The following is a 16,151-nucleotide window of genomic DNA, read 5'->3' as shown; positions in this document are numbered from 1 at the left end:
TCACCTGGGGAGGCGAACACTGCCCCAGGGATGTGTCGAGCACTGCTCCGATGTACTGGAGCCGCTGGGTAGATGTCACATGAGACTTCTTTAAGTTGAGGGAGAAGCCCAGCTTGTGAAGAGAGTGGCAGGTGACGTACAGATGATCCAGAACTTGCTCGGGAGAGCGCGCCCTGATCAACCAATCGTCCAGGTAGGGGTAGACGTGAATCCCCCCTTTCCTGAGATACACTGCCACCACCACCATCAGCTTGGTGAAGACCCTCGGGCGGAGGTCAATCCGAACGGCAGGACCCGAAACTGAAAATGCGAGTCGCCAACCGCGATTCTCAGGTACTTCCTGTGCTTGGGATGAATCGGCACATGGAAGTAAGCATCCTTGAGGTCGAGAGACACCAACCAATCCTGAAGTTGAAGGGCCTGGAGGACTTGAGAAAGAGTAACCATCTTGAACTTGTCCTTCCCGAGGAGCTTGTTCAAACTACGGAAGTCCATGATGGGTCTCTATCCTCGGTCTTTTTTTGGGATAAAAAAATATGGGGAATACCATCCCTTGTTCCTCTCCGCTACAGGCAACAGTTCTATGGCGCCTTTCTCCAGCAGGGTTAGCATTTCCTGCGCAGGGAGCGGATCCGGGGAGCTTCCCCGGTGGATTGTCGTGAGGCCTCTGCCGGAAAGGAAGACAGTAGCCATGGGCTATGATTTCCAGAACCCGCACATCTGAAGTAATGGCACGCCATTCTACAACATGCTGCGCCAGCCTTCCCCCAACCGGCGAACCATGGGCCACTGGCCTCATGACTGAGCGGAAGCGGCTGCGGCAGTGAAAGAGGGCAAAGAGGCAACTGCCCGAGCGGCTTTGGCACCTTGAGTACCCTGTTTTCCACCTCTGGTACTCCTACGTTGGTCCCTTTGACTGGCCGCTCCTCTCGATCTACCAAAGGAAGAGTAGTATCGAAAGGAACCTCCCCTCCATTGCTGTCCCCTAGGACGAAAAAGGCAGAGGTTGACGTACTGCAGTGCTCAAGGACTTCACCGCAGCTTGGGAGGTCTGCAACCTCTCAAGTTTCTCGTCAGCCTTGCTACCAAAAAGATGGACACCATCAAACGACATGTTGAGAACCCGGGACTGTACATCAGGAGCAAACCCCGACTTCCACAACCACGCAAACCTGCGCATCATGGTGCTCGCCGCCATGGACCGGCTGACATAGTCTGCCACGTCCAGACCCGACTGAACAGATTCACACATGGCATCCTTGCCATCCTGAACGAGGTCTAGAAAACCATCCCGTTCCTCCCCTTCAGGAATATGTTCAGCCGCCAAAGATACACAATTCCACAGAGTGTGAGTGAATCTTGCCAAGGCACAAACGGAGTTGGCTGCCTTTAAAGCCATACACCCAAATGAAAATATTTTCTTCGCCAATCCATCAAAACGCTTGTCGTCCCTATCAGGAGGGATGGTAGGGTACGCAGCCTGCTTCGCTGGGGCCGTAGCCGCCTGCACCACCAAACTCTTCAGAGTGGGGTGCGTAGACAAGTAGCAGGGGCCACAACTGGTGGCTGGACGGTATTTTTTTTTAAGCGACTTGTTCACTGCCGGGAGACTCTCCGGAGCATTCCAAGCCGCTGCCACCCTTCTTTGTAAAGCCATATCAAATGGCAACACCGGGTCAGTGGGTGGAACTTGGTCCAATATATCTGTCGGGTCATCCTGCAGAAAATCCACAGGTGGAGCAGACCACTCCAAGTACTCAGTCACCCTTGACATGAGACACCTGTACGAGGACTCGGCATGTGTACCAGGCTCAGGCCTGCCAAACTCAACCTCCGGAGAGGTGTCCAGACCACTGGTGTCATGTAAGGACTGACGTAGGACTTCCATTTGGCTGTGACCAGACAACAGGTCATCAGGAACCTCAGGAGGTACAACTCCCTCCTCATCCAACCCTTCTTCCACCTCTGAAATATAGTCCGATGGCTGGAATAAATCAAGCCTGGGGGGATGACCAGAGAAGGGCTCAAATACAGGCCTCACTGATTTACTGAGGGCCTTCCTCAGAATTTCAACAGCCCTCTGGGGCACCTCCGGTAAATCCTCCTCAAAAGGCGTTGAGGGCGCTGATCGAAGGTGTCAACGTCGACCGAGGCGCTGATGACTTCGACAACGGCTTCGAGGCCGGAGCCCCGAGCGTGTCCTTCGACGGCCTCGCCGCCGATGACGTCGACGACTTCCTCGAAGCCGGAGCCTCAAGAGAGTCCCTCGACGGACATGGCGCAGATGCCTTCTTAGAAGGCTGCACAGGCTCCAACGGTCTTGACGGCGTCGAGGACCGGGACCTGGCACGGCTATGGTGATCAACCATGTCCGATCGGGACCTCAACGGCTCCCGATGATCGCGCAGACCGCCCAAGCCCGAAGGTGTGCGAGCGGTGGCTCTAGCTTGTTCCTTGACGGCTTCTCCCGAAGGCGTGGATGGAACGGTGCCCTGCGACTCGAAAATCGCCATCATCTCCGTGCGGAATGCGTCCCATTCCGCCAGCGATGAATGCTTGGTGGGACAAGCTACCCGCCGTCTGGCGGAGTCCTCTGATGAAGGGGAATGCGACCGGTGAGGGCGCTTCCGAGAATGCCTAGAAGAGGCAGAGGAATGGCAGGACCCACTCCGAGACCGAGACCCCCTAGACGTACGCCGACACGAAGAATCGCCCCTCGAGTTGTCGGTCGAAAGTCCAGCAGATTTCGACTTACGGGGGTTTAGATACCCTACCTACCGTTAACTACTTCTTTCGCTCCCGCAAGGCCTTCGAAGTCAAGTACTGGCAGTCATGGCAGTCGTCGGTGGCGTGGCTTTCGCCGAGGCACCAGAGACAGACGTCGTGCAGGTCAGTGATGGACATTTTGGAACCGCAGTCCCGACACTTTTTGAAGCCCGACTTCGGGGTAGAAGAAGACGAAGACATGCTCTCAAACTTTCACAACAAAGTAGAAGAATCGAGCGTGCTGAGATTCCAAAGCGAACACGTTCGCAGAAAAAATGGAGCTGAGGCTACGGGCGTTGTGCGTCCTAGATATAACATCCGGTGACGTCGACCGTCGACGGAGGTCCTCGAGGGAGCGTATCGACATCATTGATGCAGGATGCCTACGCCGAAAACGTTTTCCGAAGCAGCACAGCTGTGGTAATTACTGTCAAAGATGTGGAATACGTCGGAGGTCACAATCCCCTCGAATTATACTTCAAAATACACACTCTCAGTTTCTTTAAATCAGTTGATACCCATTTGGGATGGCAAACAGACAATTCCTACACCCTCAGGTGACGTAAATAACTAGGACACTGTGGACATTGATACATCACCGGTACATTTAGAGCAAAACTGGGTTTGGTGTTAAAGAAAAGCTTTTAGGGAATAAAACAATGGTTAACAAATATTCTTAAGCAGGTAAGTACTTTTGAACCTCCAATGCAAAGTAAATTAACCCTTTCACAGCTACACAAGTAATAGAATGTGTGACTTTTGTTGAGGGATAGTTAAAGCACAAAGTCAGAGAATAGAAGAGTCTTTCAGGGAGCCAGGACAGCCAATGTTAATTGAGCAAAAGTCTAGGTGAGCTAAAGCACTTCTTGTAGGTAAAAAAATGGTCTTGCACAATGTTTTTAGAAGTCTTTATAGAAAATGAAATTGCTGTAGGGCCTCAAGCTGGGAGGCTTTTGAGGGGTAAAGCTGCAAGCAACTCTGCAAAAGCAACCAAGACAAGTCTCAACTGAGAACTCGCAAGGCTACACAACAAGAGGTTAGTTTTACAGTACCTTAGGTCTGAGAAATTGGTTCCAGCTGGCTTCTGTTCCTGTGTAGGTATGTAGATCCGGTTGTTCCTGGGCCTCAGTTGTGGGGACAAGAGGGAGGATGTCTGGGAACTCCTGCACTACGAATTCAAGGTTGGCGGCAGCAATGGGCATACTTCAGATCAGCGGCACTTTGCGGTTTCAGCTCCTTGTGGCTCTCGCAAATAGCACCACTGCGGTTCTCGGATACCTTTATGGCATTTCCACGCACCTGGGGTCCAGCACTGTTGAGATGGCTCAGGCTTGGTCAGTCCTGCTTCATGGGAGTCTGGAGGATCTTCCTGTAGCTCGGGTCCGACTTAGAAAAGAGACACTCGAATCTGGTGTTCCTCTCCCTGGCAATCGGTTCCTGCAGCAGCAATGGAAGTACAGCCAGCTCTGAAAGGATGTCCAGATGAGTTTGCTTTGGGGTTTATTGGTCCCACCAACCCAAGGGGAGAAGTCGCCCGTTGCAGGGCTTCTCTGGTCGAGGCAAATTAGGAGCTTCAACAATGTAGCAGGGCTTCACCAGGCAAACCAATGGTCCAGGATTTGCAGCAAGCGTCTCTTCCAAGTTCTTCTTTGGATTCCTTCGTCCAGTGGCCAACTCTGCCTTTCAAGCAAAAAGCCTTGCCTTTTATGCAGGTTTCTCCCATTTATTCGCAGTCTAGCTGTCAATCACACAGCAGGGTGACTGTCCTCCAAGGACAGCCAGCCAGCCAGCCAATCACCTTTAGGTGCATTCCTGTAACCAAGGGGATTAAGCACAGGGAGTTTCAGGCACCTCCCTCGCTTCCTGCCCTGCCAGACTCGCTGGAGCCAAGACAAAACGAACAAAGAGACCAAACCTGGTTTGGCACGCAGAGTAAATTTCAAGAAGGACCTTTCCAACAGGAAATGGCGGAAAAAGAAGAACGGGGCAATCTTGACAAAATGGGCACCCATGGGTGCTTTACTGCAGCTGCAATTGCAGCCCACGTAAGAAACACACAATGGTAGGAAAAAGTAAACCACTGCCACCAGCCATTAATTGTAGAAAGGGCAACATAAAAATGTTACATGAGAAACTAGACAAGGGGGATACTAAGTAACCCCTCCAGCACCCTATTGTAAGATAGTATGTGCTGGGTCTAGAAGGTTACAAAATGTAAGTAAAGTCAATTTCACTTCACTGCTCTTGAAAACAGTAGTTTCACCAAGAGAAGGTATTTAAACCTTTGGGAAATCTAAGAGACTTCCCTGTGCCACTGCACTCACTGAAGGTGCTGTGAGTCACAATGTAAAGATGATGCCTATGGAGTTTGTCAGACTCTAAAGTGAAAAGAAACAGTGTTCAAATTAATGAAAAGTACACGAGAGAGTGGGAAAAAGGTCTCACTCTCTCCAGGTTAGAAATTAAAAGTCCTAAAGTCCAGCAACAAGAGCTGGGGGTCTCTAAGGTAGAAGGGAATTAGCACATTTCTGAGAATCCTCCCTTACATTTAGTTATGGCTCTTTTACTTACATTGCATACCTGCAGTTCAGATGTCTAATAAATTGCCTTATTTGTGTACTCCAGTGTTGCTTAATTTATGTGAGTGCTCTGTGTGTGGTTAACCTTACTACTGCACCGCCCCCATATCTCATTAAGTCTGTCTTACTGCTCAGTGTGTACTTACATTGAAAGTGTTTGGCTACACCCAAGTATCAATTACCCTGTTCATCTCAGAATACTCCCACAGAGGTGTTTTTAGAATACAATCCTAACAATGAAACACTGGCCTATCCGAGTTTTTGATAGCTATTCAGGCACTTACCACATATCGCAGTTTTCCATTTGGTCACAGGACAAAACTCACACTGAAGCTGTCGGGCTGCATACCAACGTCCATTAAAAAGGTTAAATGCTTCCTTACATTCTTCTTCTCTTAAAATGAAAAAGGCAACACACAATTATTTTCATGAATCTATGTTATAACCCCAATTTTTTCAGGTCGAAAGTAAAATGGTCACTTACTTTACCTCATTGTGTACCGCAAACTATGGCGGTAGAACCTCCACATCCCTCTCCTCTATCCCCACAGCACACTTTCTATAAACCTAATCCCAACCCACATCTACTATTTTTCAGTTAAAAAATGCAGTCAAAATTGTGATTAAAAAAATGTCTACCAATTTACTTTCAACCAAAGTGGCAAGTACCATTATGATAAATGACAAATCAACACAAATAAACTACTCTTTTGCAAATTCCCCTGGTTTGGCTGCATACGAATGAGAAACAAGATCTATCACTCTCAAAGTTCCTGATGTCTAACGATTTACCTGAAAAATGAAATGCTACTTTTTGTATCTCAACTTTGGTATATGTATTGGCTTAAAAGAAAGTCATGCATCTGTCCACTGGACAACAGGTATGATCTATAGATCTTGACAGGGCCACATTTTGTTTATGGGCTACAAGCTAGGGTCCTGTATCTCACAGGCAAGCATTTCTATCAGTACCTACACAAAAATAAAATTGAATGCATCACCTTAAAATCAAGTGAGGATTCATAAAAGGCATATTTTTAGGTCAAAGGTTCAAAGTTTTGGCTCCGGTTGGAGGCCTCTAAACATTTTGATTGTCCTGAGCTGGTTCACAAAACATTTCCACAGAGAGTCTTCAGTCAAAACCGCACTAAGAGTGCAGCTCTGTATGTTGTGCTCTCAGAGACCTTAAGGCTCACAAGGTGCCCAAAAGGTAACCTATGTTTTGTTGGACAAGTAATCTGGCCCAGTTAGCTGTGCTTGCCTTGGAAGATGGTGCCAGAAAGATGACTTTGCAATTGACCCCACCACTTGCCAATACATACAAAACTTGTGAGCAGTTCCCTGCACTATGACACAGAGCCAAGCGGTGGCCCTCTTGCATTAGAAACGCTGTAGGAGATGCATACCTAAACTGTACTTACTTTGTGTGAAAGAATACAGATATGCGTATCTGTGTTCAGGAAGCATGGTGCCGGAGCAGCCAATGCCTGATAAATGCCTGATCTTGCAAGTTCATTAATAAGTGGTCGGGATACTAGGATGAAACCACATCGTGGGCCTTTTCCCAGAGGAAAGCACTGTAAAGTTTGAATGTGTGACCTCCATTGATTGCACATTTGAAAGGATGAATGGCTGTGAAAGGATGCTGGGTAAAAACTCAGCTTTCTATATTCCTAGAAGATGGGGAACCTACAGCTAAACCTTTGCCAGTCACTGAGATAACACTGTGGAAGCTCTGCTGCAGCAACCTGCCAAGAATAACACGCCTTGAAGGTGCATCACTGCTGGGATTGGCGCATACCAGCCTTCTCATCGACCAGAAGGAACTGTGAAAGGGGCTCCCTCCCCGTGACCTGGTTAGGACTAGCTGGGTCAGAAGTTTACAGAACACCTCTGCCACCAGAAAGTGCACTGCTGTTTGCCTGTTGTTAGGTAAGATTGTATGCAGTACCCTTTGGGAGGCTACACCAACCTTGTCCTCCTGGCAATAGGTAACCCAAACGTTGCTATAAGTCTGTACTACACAGGTTGGTAGTGTGGCTGAGCAGCAAGACTCATCTCAAGAGGGGTCAATGTGAGCAGTTGGATTTTTACAGAGATTCACAGTGACACGTATTCAAATACACTCAGGGTTTCTTGATTAAATAATTATTCATTTAACAGTCAGTTGAATAGGCCTTCTTCAGAAGGTAGCAATATAAAAGTAACACAGAAATACACTTCAAAATACACACTCTGAGTTTCTCTAAATCAGCAAGTACCCATTTGGGATGGCACACAGATGGTTCCTACACCATAAGGTGACTAAAATAACTAGGACACTGTGGACATTAATATAGCACTGGTACATTTAGAGCAATACTGAGTTTGGTGTCAAAGAAATGGGTTTGCGAAAAAAAAACAAAGATTACACAAATATTCTGAAGCAGGCAAGTACTTTTGAACCCCCCAATGCAAAGTAAATTAACCCTTTCCTGGAGGAAAGGTAAAGCACACAGATGCATAGGACATGTTTTTACGATCAATCACAGTTTGCTTAAAACTACATGCCCGAACGCTCGGGACAATAACATTTTTTAGCGCACTATTCCTTTAACATTGTGACCTCCTGCATAGTCTTCTATTCTGCAACTGTCTACTTCAGCGATACACTCATCCCCCCCCAACATTTAGGCATACACACCCACATTCCGTTAGTAATTCATGGTTTGTTCCACAAGGCAAGATTGTATCTAGAAATAACAATGGTTTGGCGAAAGTCAAAGACACGAACAGGCCAGTTTGAGAAGTGTTAAATGTAAAAGTACAAACAATTTCATCAGGAACAATTTTGTTTCATTTTGTTTGTGCGCTATACCTCATGCTTTGATAGGAAAATCCTGATAAGCTGTCGCTGTAAACTTTTGTATAGTAACTAAGTGCATTATGCTTACGTTTGATATTGGACATACACATTTCCCCTCAGGTGAACTTCAAAATTGCAGCTGACCTAAAAAAGAGAGAGGAAGTTGAGAAATCACTGTAGAAAGACTCCACATAAGAACATTTTGCTTTTACTTTAAATATAAGAACAGAAATCCATATAGGCAAAGGTTTGATAAAATATACCTGAAGGATTAGTGACAGATTAGGATTTGAAAGGCAGTTTATCATAGCGTTTTATTTACAACACCCTATTGAGGGACCGACAACCACTCGCCTTAAAGAGGGCCAACACACCTGGCAAGAAAGGGAAGTAAATTCTCTCTCTTAAGGCAAGTAACATGTAAAGAGCAACAAGGCTAAATTCTCTTGTAGGGGTAGCAAGCTGGCCCAAAGGTAAAATAAGCCCACACATTTATATCTAGACAATACACTAGACTGAAATAATGCCAAATATGGGATACATTACTCACCGTAATCGTATTTCTGGTGCTTCTATCTGCTTAGATTCACATGCTCTGCATAGTCCATAGTCCGACATCTAGTGGAAGTCACAGAATATTATAAGATTTGTTTTCGAAACTCGAAAACGGACGTCGACAGGGCGTGATTAGTAATACTATCCCTAGTGTGACGTGTACTGTCCCCATGGTCCTTCACTCGTCGAGGTCCATCAGATTGATTGTTTCTGACATGAGGTTACATGAAGTATAGCCTGAGTACAGATGTTGTAAAGCAGAACCAGAGAACACCAAAATAAATCTATGTGCCTTCTACTCCAGTAGGGGAGGAAGGGTGGGAGTATGTGAATCTAAGCAGATACAAGCACCAGAAATACGATTAGGGTGACCCACACCACCAGCTGAGGCTGAGCTGGTGCTAAAGGAATGCCCTGAAGAACCCTCTTCTGGTGGGTCAGAAGAGGAGATACAACCCTGTATAGAAGATCTGGATCCAAGAGACCATCCTGAGCTGCAGACTTCGCTTGCAGAAGGTGGACCCTCAAGGACAGACTTCAGTAGGGGACAGAGAGGATCCCTCTCTAGAGAGTCTGCAACAGCAGGCAGCTTCCCAGAGTGAAGGGCAAGACACTGGGAAGCATAGGCTAAATTGGGAGGATAGAATTCTCTACAGTGAGCCTACGGAGTTTATTCGAGGAGACCCCAGGAGACTGGTGGTACCCCAGGAAGTGAGACCTACATTCCTACAGTTGGCACATGAAATCCCCCTGGCTGGTCACTTAAGATCTAAGAGGACCAAGGAGAGGATCTCATTGTACTTTTACTGGCCCAAGATGGGTGCGGAGATTGTACCATGCCACTAGGTACCCTAAAGCTATTCCAATGAGGACTGTTACTGCTCAGGCAGTGGCTAAGACCCTACTTGGTATTTTTACCAGAGTAGGATTTCCTAAGGAGGTTGTATACGACAAGGGGTCAAATGTTATGTCCCACTACATTACTGACTATGTGCTAGGCCTCAGACAGAGGATGGCACAAATGATAAGAGGCTACTGAGAATTTGAAAGTTGGTCAAGCTCTGGTTAAGCAATGGCATGATCAGAAGGCAAACATGGTGGAGTTTACTCCAGATCAACAACTTCTCATCATGATCCCAGTAAGACAGAGGGTCTTACAGGACAAATGGACAGGACCCTTCAAAGTTGTAGGTCAGATTATGTACAGGGTCGGAAGCGGCTGTAGCTGTGTGAGTCCGCGAGAACACGAGGCGGGAGACAAACACAGAGCGGCTTGATGTTCCCCATTCCGGGCTCCTTCCTCTAACCCCTAGGAGGATCTGCTGCAGGAGGCCCAGTTGGATTTGCTATGCCATGCTTGGGCATCTGCAGTGTTGCGCCCCGTCGCCCCAACAAGCACAGCTGTGCCGGAGACTGTGATTGTGCAGGTGAATTTTCATTGATTGGAGAAATACGGTACGACAGCCACATCTTTCGTTACACCATGCCCTACCCCATCCACCTGCCACATGAGGCTCTGGCGCAGTGATTGCAGCCAGCACCCCTGCCTCAGCTAAAGTGATCATGGTGGAAGTGGAGTAGCGCGGGGGCAGAGTCCTGTTCCTGGCTAGGTGGTGGGGAGTGCCCCTATGAGCGCCGTTACTGTTTGTGCAACTGCACGACCAGCGTGAGGTGTAGGGAATAACAAGCATACTTTGGTGTTTAGTGTGTACTGCGCACTGTCTGCCACCCATGCTCACTAACTAGGGCCAGGTTGTCGACATTGTTGAAGCACCATTAAGTATATCACCATACTGACTCTGGCTCATAGGCCTGTATTGCGGCTCATTACTGGGAAACGAAGCCCAAATCCAAAATACAACATAGACCGGGGCTGTGGAGTGGCGTGGTGAAGGTGGGCAAATGACCACGGAGTCCCGCGGGAGCAGCAGGGAGCTCGCTGAGGATCCTTCCACTAAGAAGCACAAAAAAAGAGGCAGCACGACCAGGGAAGTTGCTCTTGTCAAATCAGCCAAGGATTACTGGCTACTTCGGGGTCGTCAGTAAAATTTGAACGGCTTCATCGCCTTGCCAATTACCAGTACAATCTACAGGCACTAATGACCTGCCCGGAGGGGGGTCTAGCCAGAAACCACCTGACAAGGCTCACGGATTGGGCTAGTTGAAGACTTTAATAATCACATACTTAGTCCCATCTCATTAATCGATAATAATGAGTCACTGCTTCACCTGTGCCACACACTGAAACCCAACTCTCTGGGGGTTTATTCTCCCCCCCCCCCCAGCATGACAATGACATTGGGGTTAACTTGTCCAGCAGCCCTAATCTTGCCATATTGTCTGGCAGGTCAGAGTCAGCTGGGGGCGATAGCTTGGACGAAGAAACATTGCATTTCCCTCAGAGACGTTGTGCAGGATGGAATTAATTATTTATCTATTAGGATTAACACAATACTGGCCAAAGTAGAGAGCCTGTTTTCCCTCTGCTCTGATATGGCCGCCGACCACGGCAAAGGTGGCTGATTTTAGATTGGACAACTCAGAGATCACTGCAGGCAGCCAGGAAGGTTTTAAAGGTACAAGGCCTCAGGATGCGGTACAAAGTTGACAGGCAGTGATATCTAAATTTACAACTAGAGATGTGAACCCGGTGGTTCATCTCACTGATACATTGGTTGACCCGGGAGCCTGGGTCCCCCGCCTAGTGCCACACTAAACACTCAAGACTCATTAAATATAGCTGCATGTGATGAAGATGATGCACTGGATGCTCTTTGCAACAAACTGTCAATGATGAAAAGTCAGTCACCAATTGTTAGGGAGAATTCTCAAAAATGTGCTAATTCCTCTCTACCTTAGAGACCCTCAGCTCTTTTGGTGAACTTTGGGACTTTGTACTTTTAATTCTGTGCGTTTTCTGAGTTTGTTTCTTTTTGATCACGGAGTCTAACCAACTCCATAGGCATCATCTTTTACAATTGTGTCACAAAGCACCTTCAGTGCAGTGCCACAGGGAAGTCTTCCAGATTTCCCAAGGTTTAAATACCTTCTCTGGGATCAACTACTGTTTCCCAGAGCAGTAAAGTGAATTTGGCTTTACTTAGCATTGTACTTGCTAGACCCAGCACACCCTATCTTACAATAGAGTGCTGAAGGGGTTTCTTAGGATCCCCTTACCCTTTCCTCAATTGACTGGCTGGTGGCAGTGGTTCGTTTTGAACTACCTAGGTTTGCATTTACCGTTCGCGGACCCGGTAACGTTAACCGCGGGAGCCATCTTTTTCAAAATGGCATTGAGCCATCCTTGCTAAAATGGTGCCTGGTCTTTTTTCGCCAGGTCTTTGTGGAAAGGTCCTTCTAGAGAGTTCGCTGCGCGCCAAACCAAGTTTGGTCTCTTTTCTTTTTGCCTTTGGCAGGGTTTCTGAGAGAAACCCGCCTCTGGCGCCTGAGTGTCTAGGGTAGGCAGGAAGTGAGGGAGGTGCCCGAAACTCCCTGTGCTTAGTCTCCTAGGAGACCCAAATGCACTCTGTGGTGATTGGCTTGCTGACTGTCCGGCCAGGACAGCCACCATGCTGGGTGAGTGACAGCTAGGCTGGAATGAATGTGAGATAACTGAATAAAAGGTGAGTCTTTAGGCTTGGAAGACAGAGTCGACCACTGGAGGAAGGAACAGAAGAAGAGCTTGAAGAGGATGCTGGCTGTAACTCCTGGACCGTTGGTTTGCCCGGGGAAGCCCTGCTGCAGTGACTGCTTGCCAAGTTTGCCTCGACAGAGAAGCCCTGCAAGGACGACTTCTCCCTTTGAGTTGGTGGGACCAATCAACTCCCAAGTAACCCACCTGGACACCCGTCTCGGAGCTGGTTGAATTTCCTCAGAGTTGCTGCAGGAAACCGTAGAGCCAGGGAGAGGGACACCAGATTGTGTGCGTCGCTTGTAAGCTGGCCTAAAGCTTTTCGAAGATCCTCCGGACTGCCACGAAGCAGGACTGACCGAGCCTGGCCCCCCCCTCAGTCAAGTGAGGGACCTCATATGTGAGGAAAGTCCACCTTGACAGCCAGGAACCGCGCTTATTGCTATTTGCTGTACCACAAGGAGCTGAAATACGAAACAGCCACTGAAAGGAAAGTTTGCCGGTTGCTAGTTTTGACAGTACTGGTGTAGTGCAGGAGTCCCCTGACGTCCTCCCTCTTGTCCCCACAACTGAGGCTCAGGAACAGTGAGATCTGTAGAGCTGAACAGGAACAGAAGTCCCCAGCTGCATCTTTTCTTCTTTAGCAAGGTACTGTAAAACAAGTCTAAGAGAACTTACTTCTGACTGTAGAAGTGCTTGTAATTTCCACAACTCACAAGTCTAATCTGCTTTTGGCCCTACAATCCATTCTTATTTTCTTCAAAGACTTCTAAGAACTTGTGCAAAGACTTTTCTATTACTTATCAGAAGTGCTTTATCCTATCCAAGACTTTTGCCCATTGACTTTGGCTTAGCCTATTGAATCGAATGACTCTTCTAGAGAACTCAAAAAGTATCTGCACTGCTTAAGAATATTTGTGATGTCTTGTGTTCTGATAACTTTGCCTTTTACCAACTTTTAAAGAGTATTCTGAATACCAACAGTAAGTTATTAATGTCCCCAGTACCCTTGTTACTGAAGTCACATGTGTATAGGTTGTGTCTGTGGGCCATCCCAAAAGGGGCATGTCTGATTCAGAAACTGAAAGTGTACAGTATTGAAGTATATGTGTGTGTTACTATTCTATTGCTCCCTTCTGAAGAAGGCTTTATAACTGACTGATAAAATAAATTAATAATTGTTTATGCAAGAAACCTTGAGTGTAAGAGTTTATTTTAATACCTGTAACTGTGAATCTTTGTGTAACTCCACTACAGCTCACATTTCCCCTCTTGAGATGAGCCTGGTTGCTCAACACGCGACCGAAACTGTGTAGTACAAGCTTGTACCAAAGGTTGGGTTGCTTATACCTGTAGTCATAGTTTGTAGTGTTCCCAGAGGGTAATGCATTCAAACTTTGCCTAACACCAATAATCAACAACAAAAGGTATGCAAGGTGGACCTATCGAAGGCGCAAAGAAAGTTGTTAAACAGGTCACTTTTTTGCCTAAACCCTTCATTCCACTTGCTGACAGGCATTCAGGGGGGCTTAATTGCCTCGCCGGATGGCCAAAGATCTTTCACTAAAATACAGAGTGACAGACAAATAACTTTGAGAGGTCCACTGGATAAATGGGCCTATACAAGCGTCAAGTCCACCCTGGTGCCCAAGAAAACAATATTGAAATGTCAGGAAAAAGTCTCGGAGCCTAAGGGTTATCCGGCGAGTTATCGAGAAGTATGGTGGTCTACCGCAATGGCAAGCTGCTACAGCCTGCAGTGGGCTGCTCTACGAAAGATGGGGTTCTAAACATTGAGGAGTCCCGCTCCCATGGGGAAGATTGGTGGGATGAATTGCATCTAGAGGGGCGTGGTGCCATAGTACTGGACGGTCAGATGGCTACATGGACTGATGTGCAAGTTACTTTTAAACAATCTCCTACAGTTTGGCAAGTATTAGCAGCAGTGACATGGCACGAATTGAACTTCCACCATGGGACAGAGTGCCAAACTGGGAGCTCATAAAATTTGAGTCCCCGCAGTGGTCTCATTATTATGTATGTGTATGGATGCTTTGCCTATTCTAGGATATAAATTGACAGTATGTTGACCTATGCTGATGAAAATTGTGGGGCATGGTCAACGGCAACTGGCTTGGGTGGGCATATTAAGCCACTAGCTCAAAGGAGGTCCAGCTTTGATTGCTGTCCCCAAGAGAGCAGCAGGCCTGGAATTGCGAGGTCACAGTGGGGTCAACCGTAAGGGAATTATTAGGGAGAGTTTTAATGCCTGTGCTAATTCCCTTCAACCTTAGAGACCCCCAGCTATTTTGCTGGATTTAGGACATTTTAGTTTTAACCCTGGAGTGAGTGAGACGTTTTTCTCACTCTCTGTGTTTTTACCTGATTTGGATTTTGTGTTTTCAATGTTTTTGGAGTCTGAAAAACTCCATACCGTTTGTATGGTGCCACACAGCACCTTCAGTGCAGTGTCACAGAGAAATCATTTAGATTTCTCATAAGGTTTAACTACCTTTTCTTGTCTGAACTACAGTTCCTAGGAATAGTAAAATGAAATTGATGTTACTTACCTTTTCTCTTTGTAGGTCCAGCACACCCCATTTTATGCGGAGTGCTGGGGGTTACCTAGTAACCCCTTATCCTACAGTCTCATGTAACATTTTTATGTTACCCTCACTACTTTAAATGGCTGGTTGGAGTGGTGTAATTGTTCCTACCATTGTGCTTTTCTACCACAGACTGAACCCTCAGCTGCAGTACAGCACCCATGGGTGACCATTTTGTCAAAATGGCCACCGTCTTCTTTTTTCACCATGTTCTGTTTGTGAGGTCTTTCTTGGGGTTTACCCTGTGCGTTGGGGCAGGTTTGAGCCCTTTGTTTGTCTTGCCTTTGGCGGGCTTCAGCCCTGAAGCCCACCCCGGGCTCCAGTGTGCCTGGAAGGACATGATGTGAGGGAGGGTGCCGAAACTCCCGTCCTTTGGTTCTAGGAATGCCTGAATGCAACCTGTCCTGATTGGCTGGCTGTCTGTCCTTTAAGGACAGTCATCCTGTTGTGTGATTGACAGCCTCGGCTGTGCCCGAATGAGAGAAACCTGCTTAAAAGGCAAGGGTAACCCCGAACCGAAATCCATCGGACCACCAGCCCCGACTTGCAGTGCCTCTCTGTCGCTTTGGCAGCCCAATGCCAGGTATCAAGTGTCCGTAGTCCAGTGCAACGTCTGCAGTTGAACGAATCTGGCCAGGAGCTCCAGGAGACTCCTAAGGACCATCCAGAAGCAGGACTTCCAGATGCAGAGTCCCCTCAGCAGAGTGCAGGACCAAGGGAGCGAAGAGAGTCCAACTGTGTCCGAGACCCTCATCAATGCTGTTTGCTAATCGTTGAAACCCTGAAGTGTCGCTGAATCGAAAAGAGCCCATAGCTGCCGGCGACCTCCCAAGTACCGCCCCAGGAACCCTCCAGGCGTCCTCCCTTTGTCCCCATGACTGAGGCTCAGAAAGCAGGGTCTGCACCATTGTAGCAAGACAGAATCCAGCTGGACCACTCTTCTTCAAACCAGAGGTACTATTTAGGCTTGGGGTACTTACCTTATTGCCTTTAGCCGCGCTCTTCTCAGTTGGGAATTGCATTGGCGTACCTTTTTGAGTTGATTTTAACACTCTTCTCACAGGCCCAACAGCGTGTGACCCTACAAGGGATTTTTCTAAAAACTGTAACTTTGTGCAAGACTTTGATCTAAGAAGTGCATCAGATCCATAGACAGTGTCCCAAATGAC

At 47.4% G+C, this 16,151-nt stretch overlaps 1 protein-coding gene across 1 annotated transcript in view; it reads right to left on the bottom strand.

The window, feature by feature from the left end:
• The window catches only part of ZRSR2 (zinc finger CCCH-type, RNA binding motif and serine/arginine rich 2), a 336,397-nt gene that overhangs the window by 77,001 nt on the left and 243,245 nt on the right, over positions 1-16,151 (bottom strand). The window contains exons 9-10 of the mRNA XM_069636787.1: positions 8,279-8,334; positions 5,630-5,739 (exon numbers count right to left, since the gene is read on the bottom strand). Coding sequence (XP_069492888.1) covers positions 5,630-5,739; positions 8,279-8,334 — 166 coding nt within the window. The remainder of the gene's footprint in view (positions 1-5,629; positions 5,740-8,278; positions 8,335-16,151) is intronic.

This window comes from Ambystoma mexicanum, chromosome 7p (assembly GCF_040938575.1).
Source record: "Ambystoma mexicanum isolate Mex_15411 chromosome 7p, UKY_AmexF1_1, whole genome shotgun sequence".
Taxonomy (NCBI): Eukaryota; Metazoa; Chordata; class Amphibia; order Caudata; family Ambystomatidae; genus Ambystoma; species Ambystoma mexicanum.
Note: the sequence above shows the minus strand (reverse complement) of the source record. Positions and strands in the feature narration are given on the sequence as shown.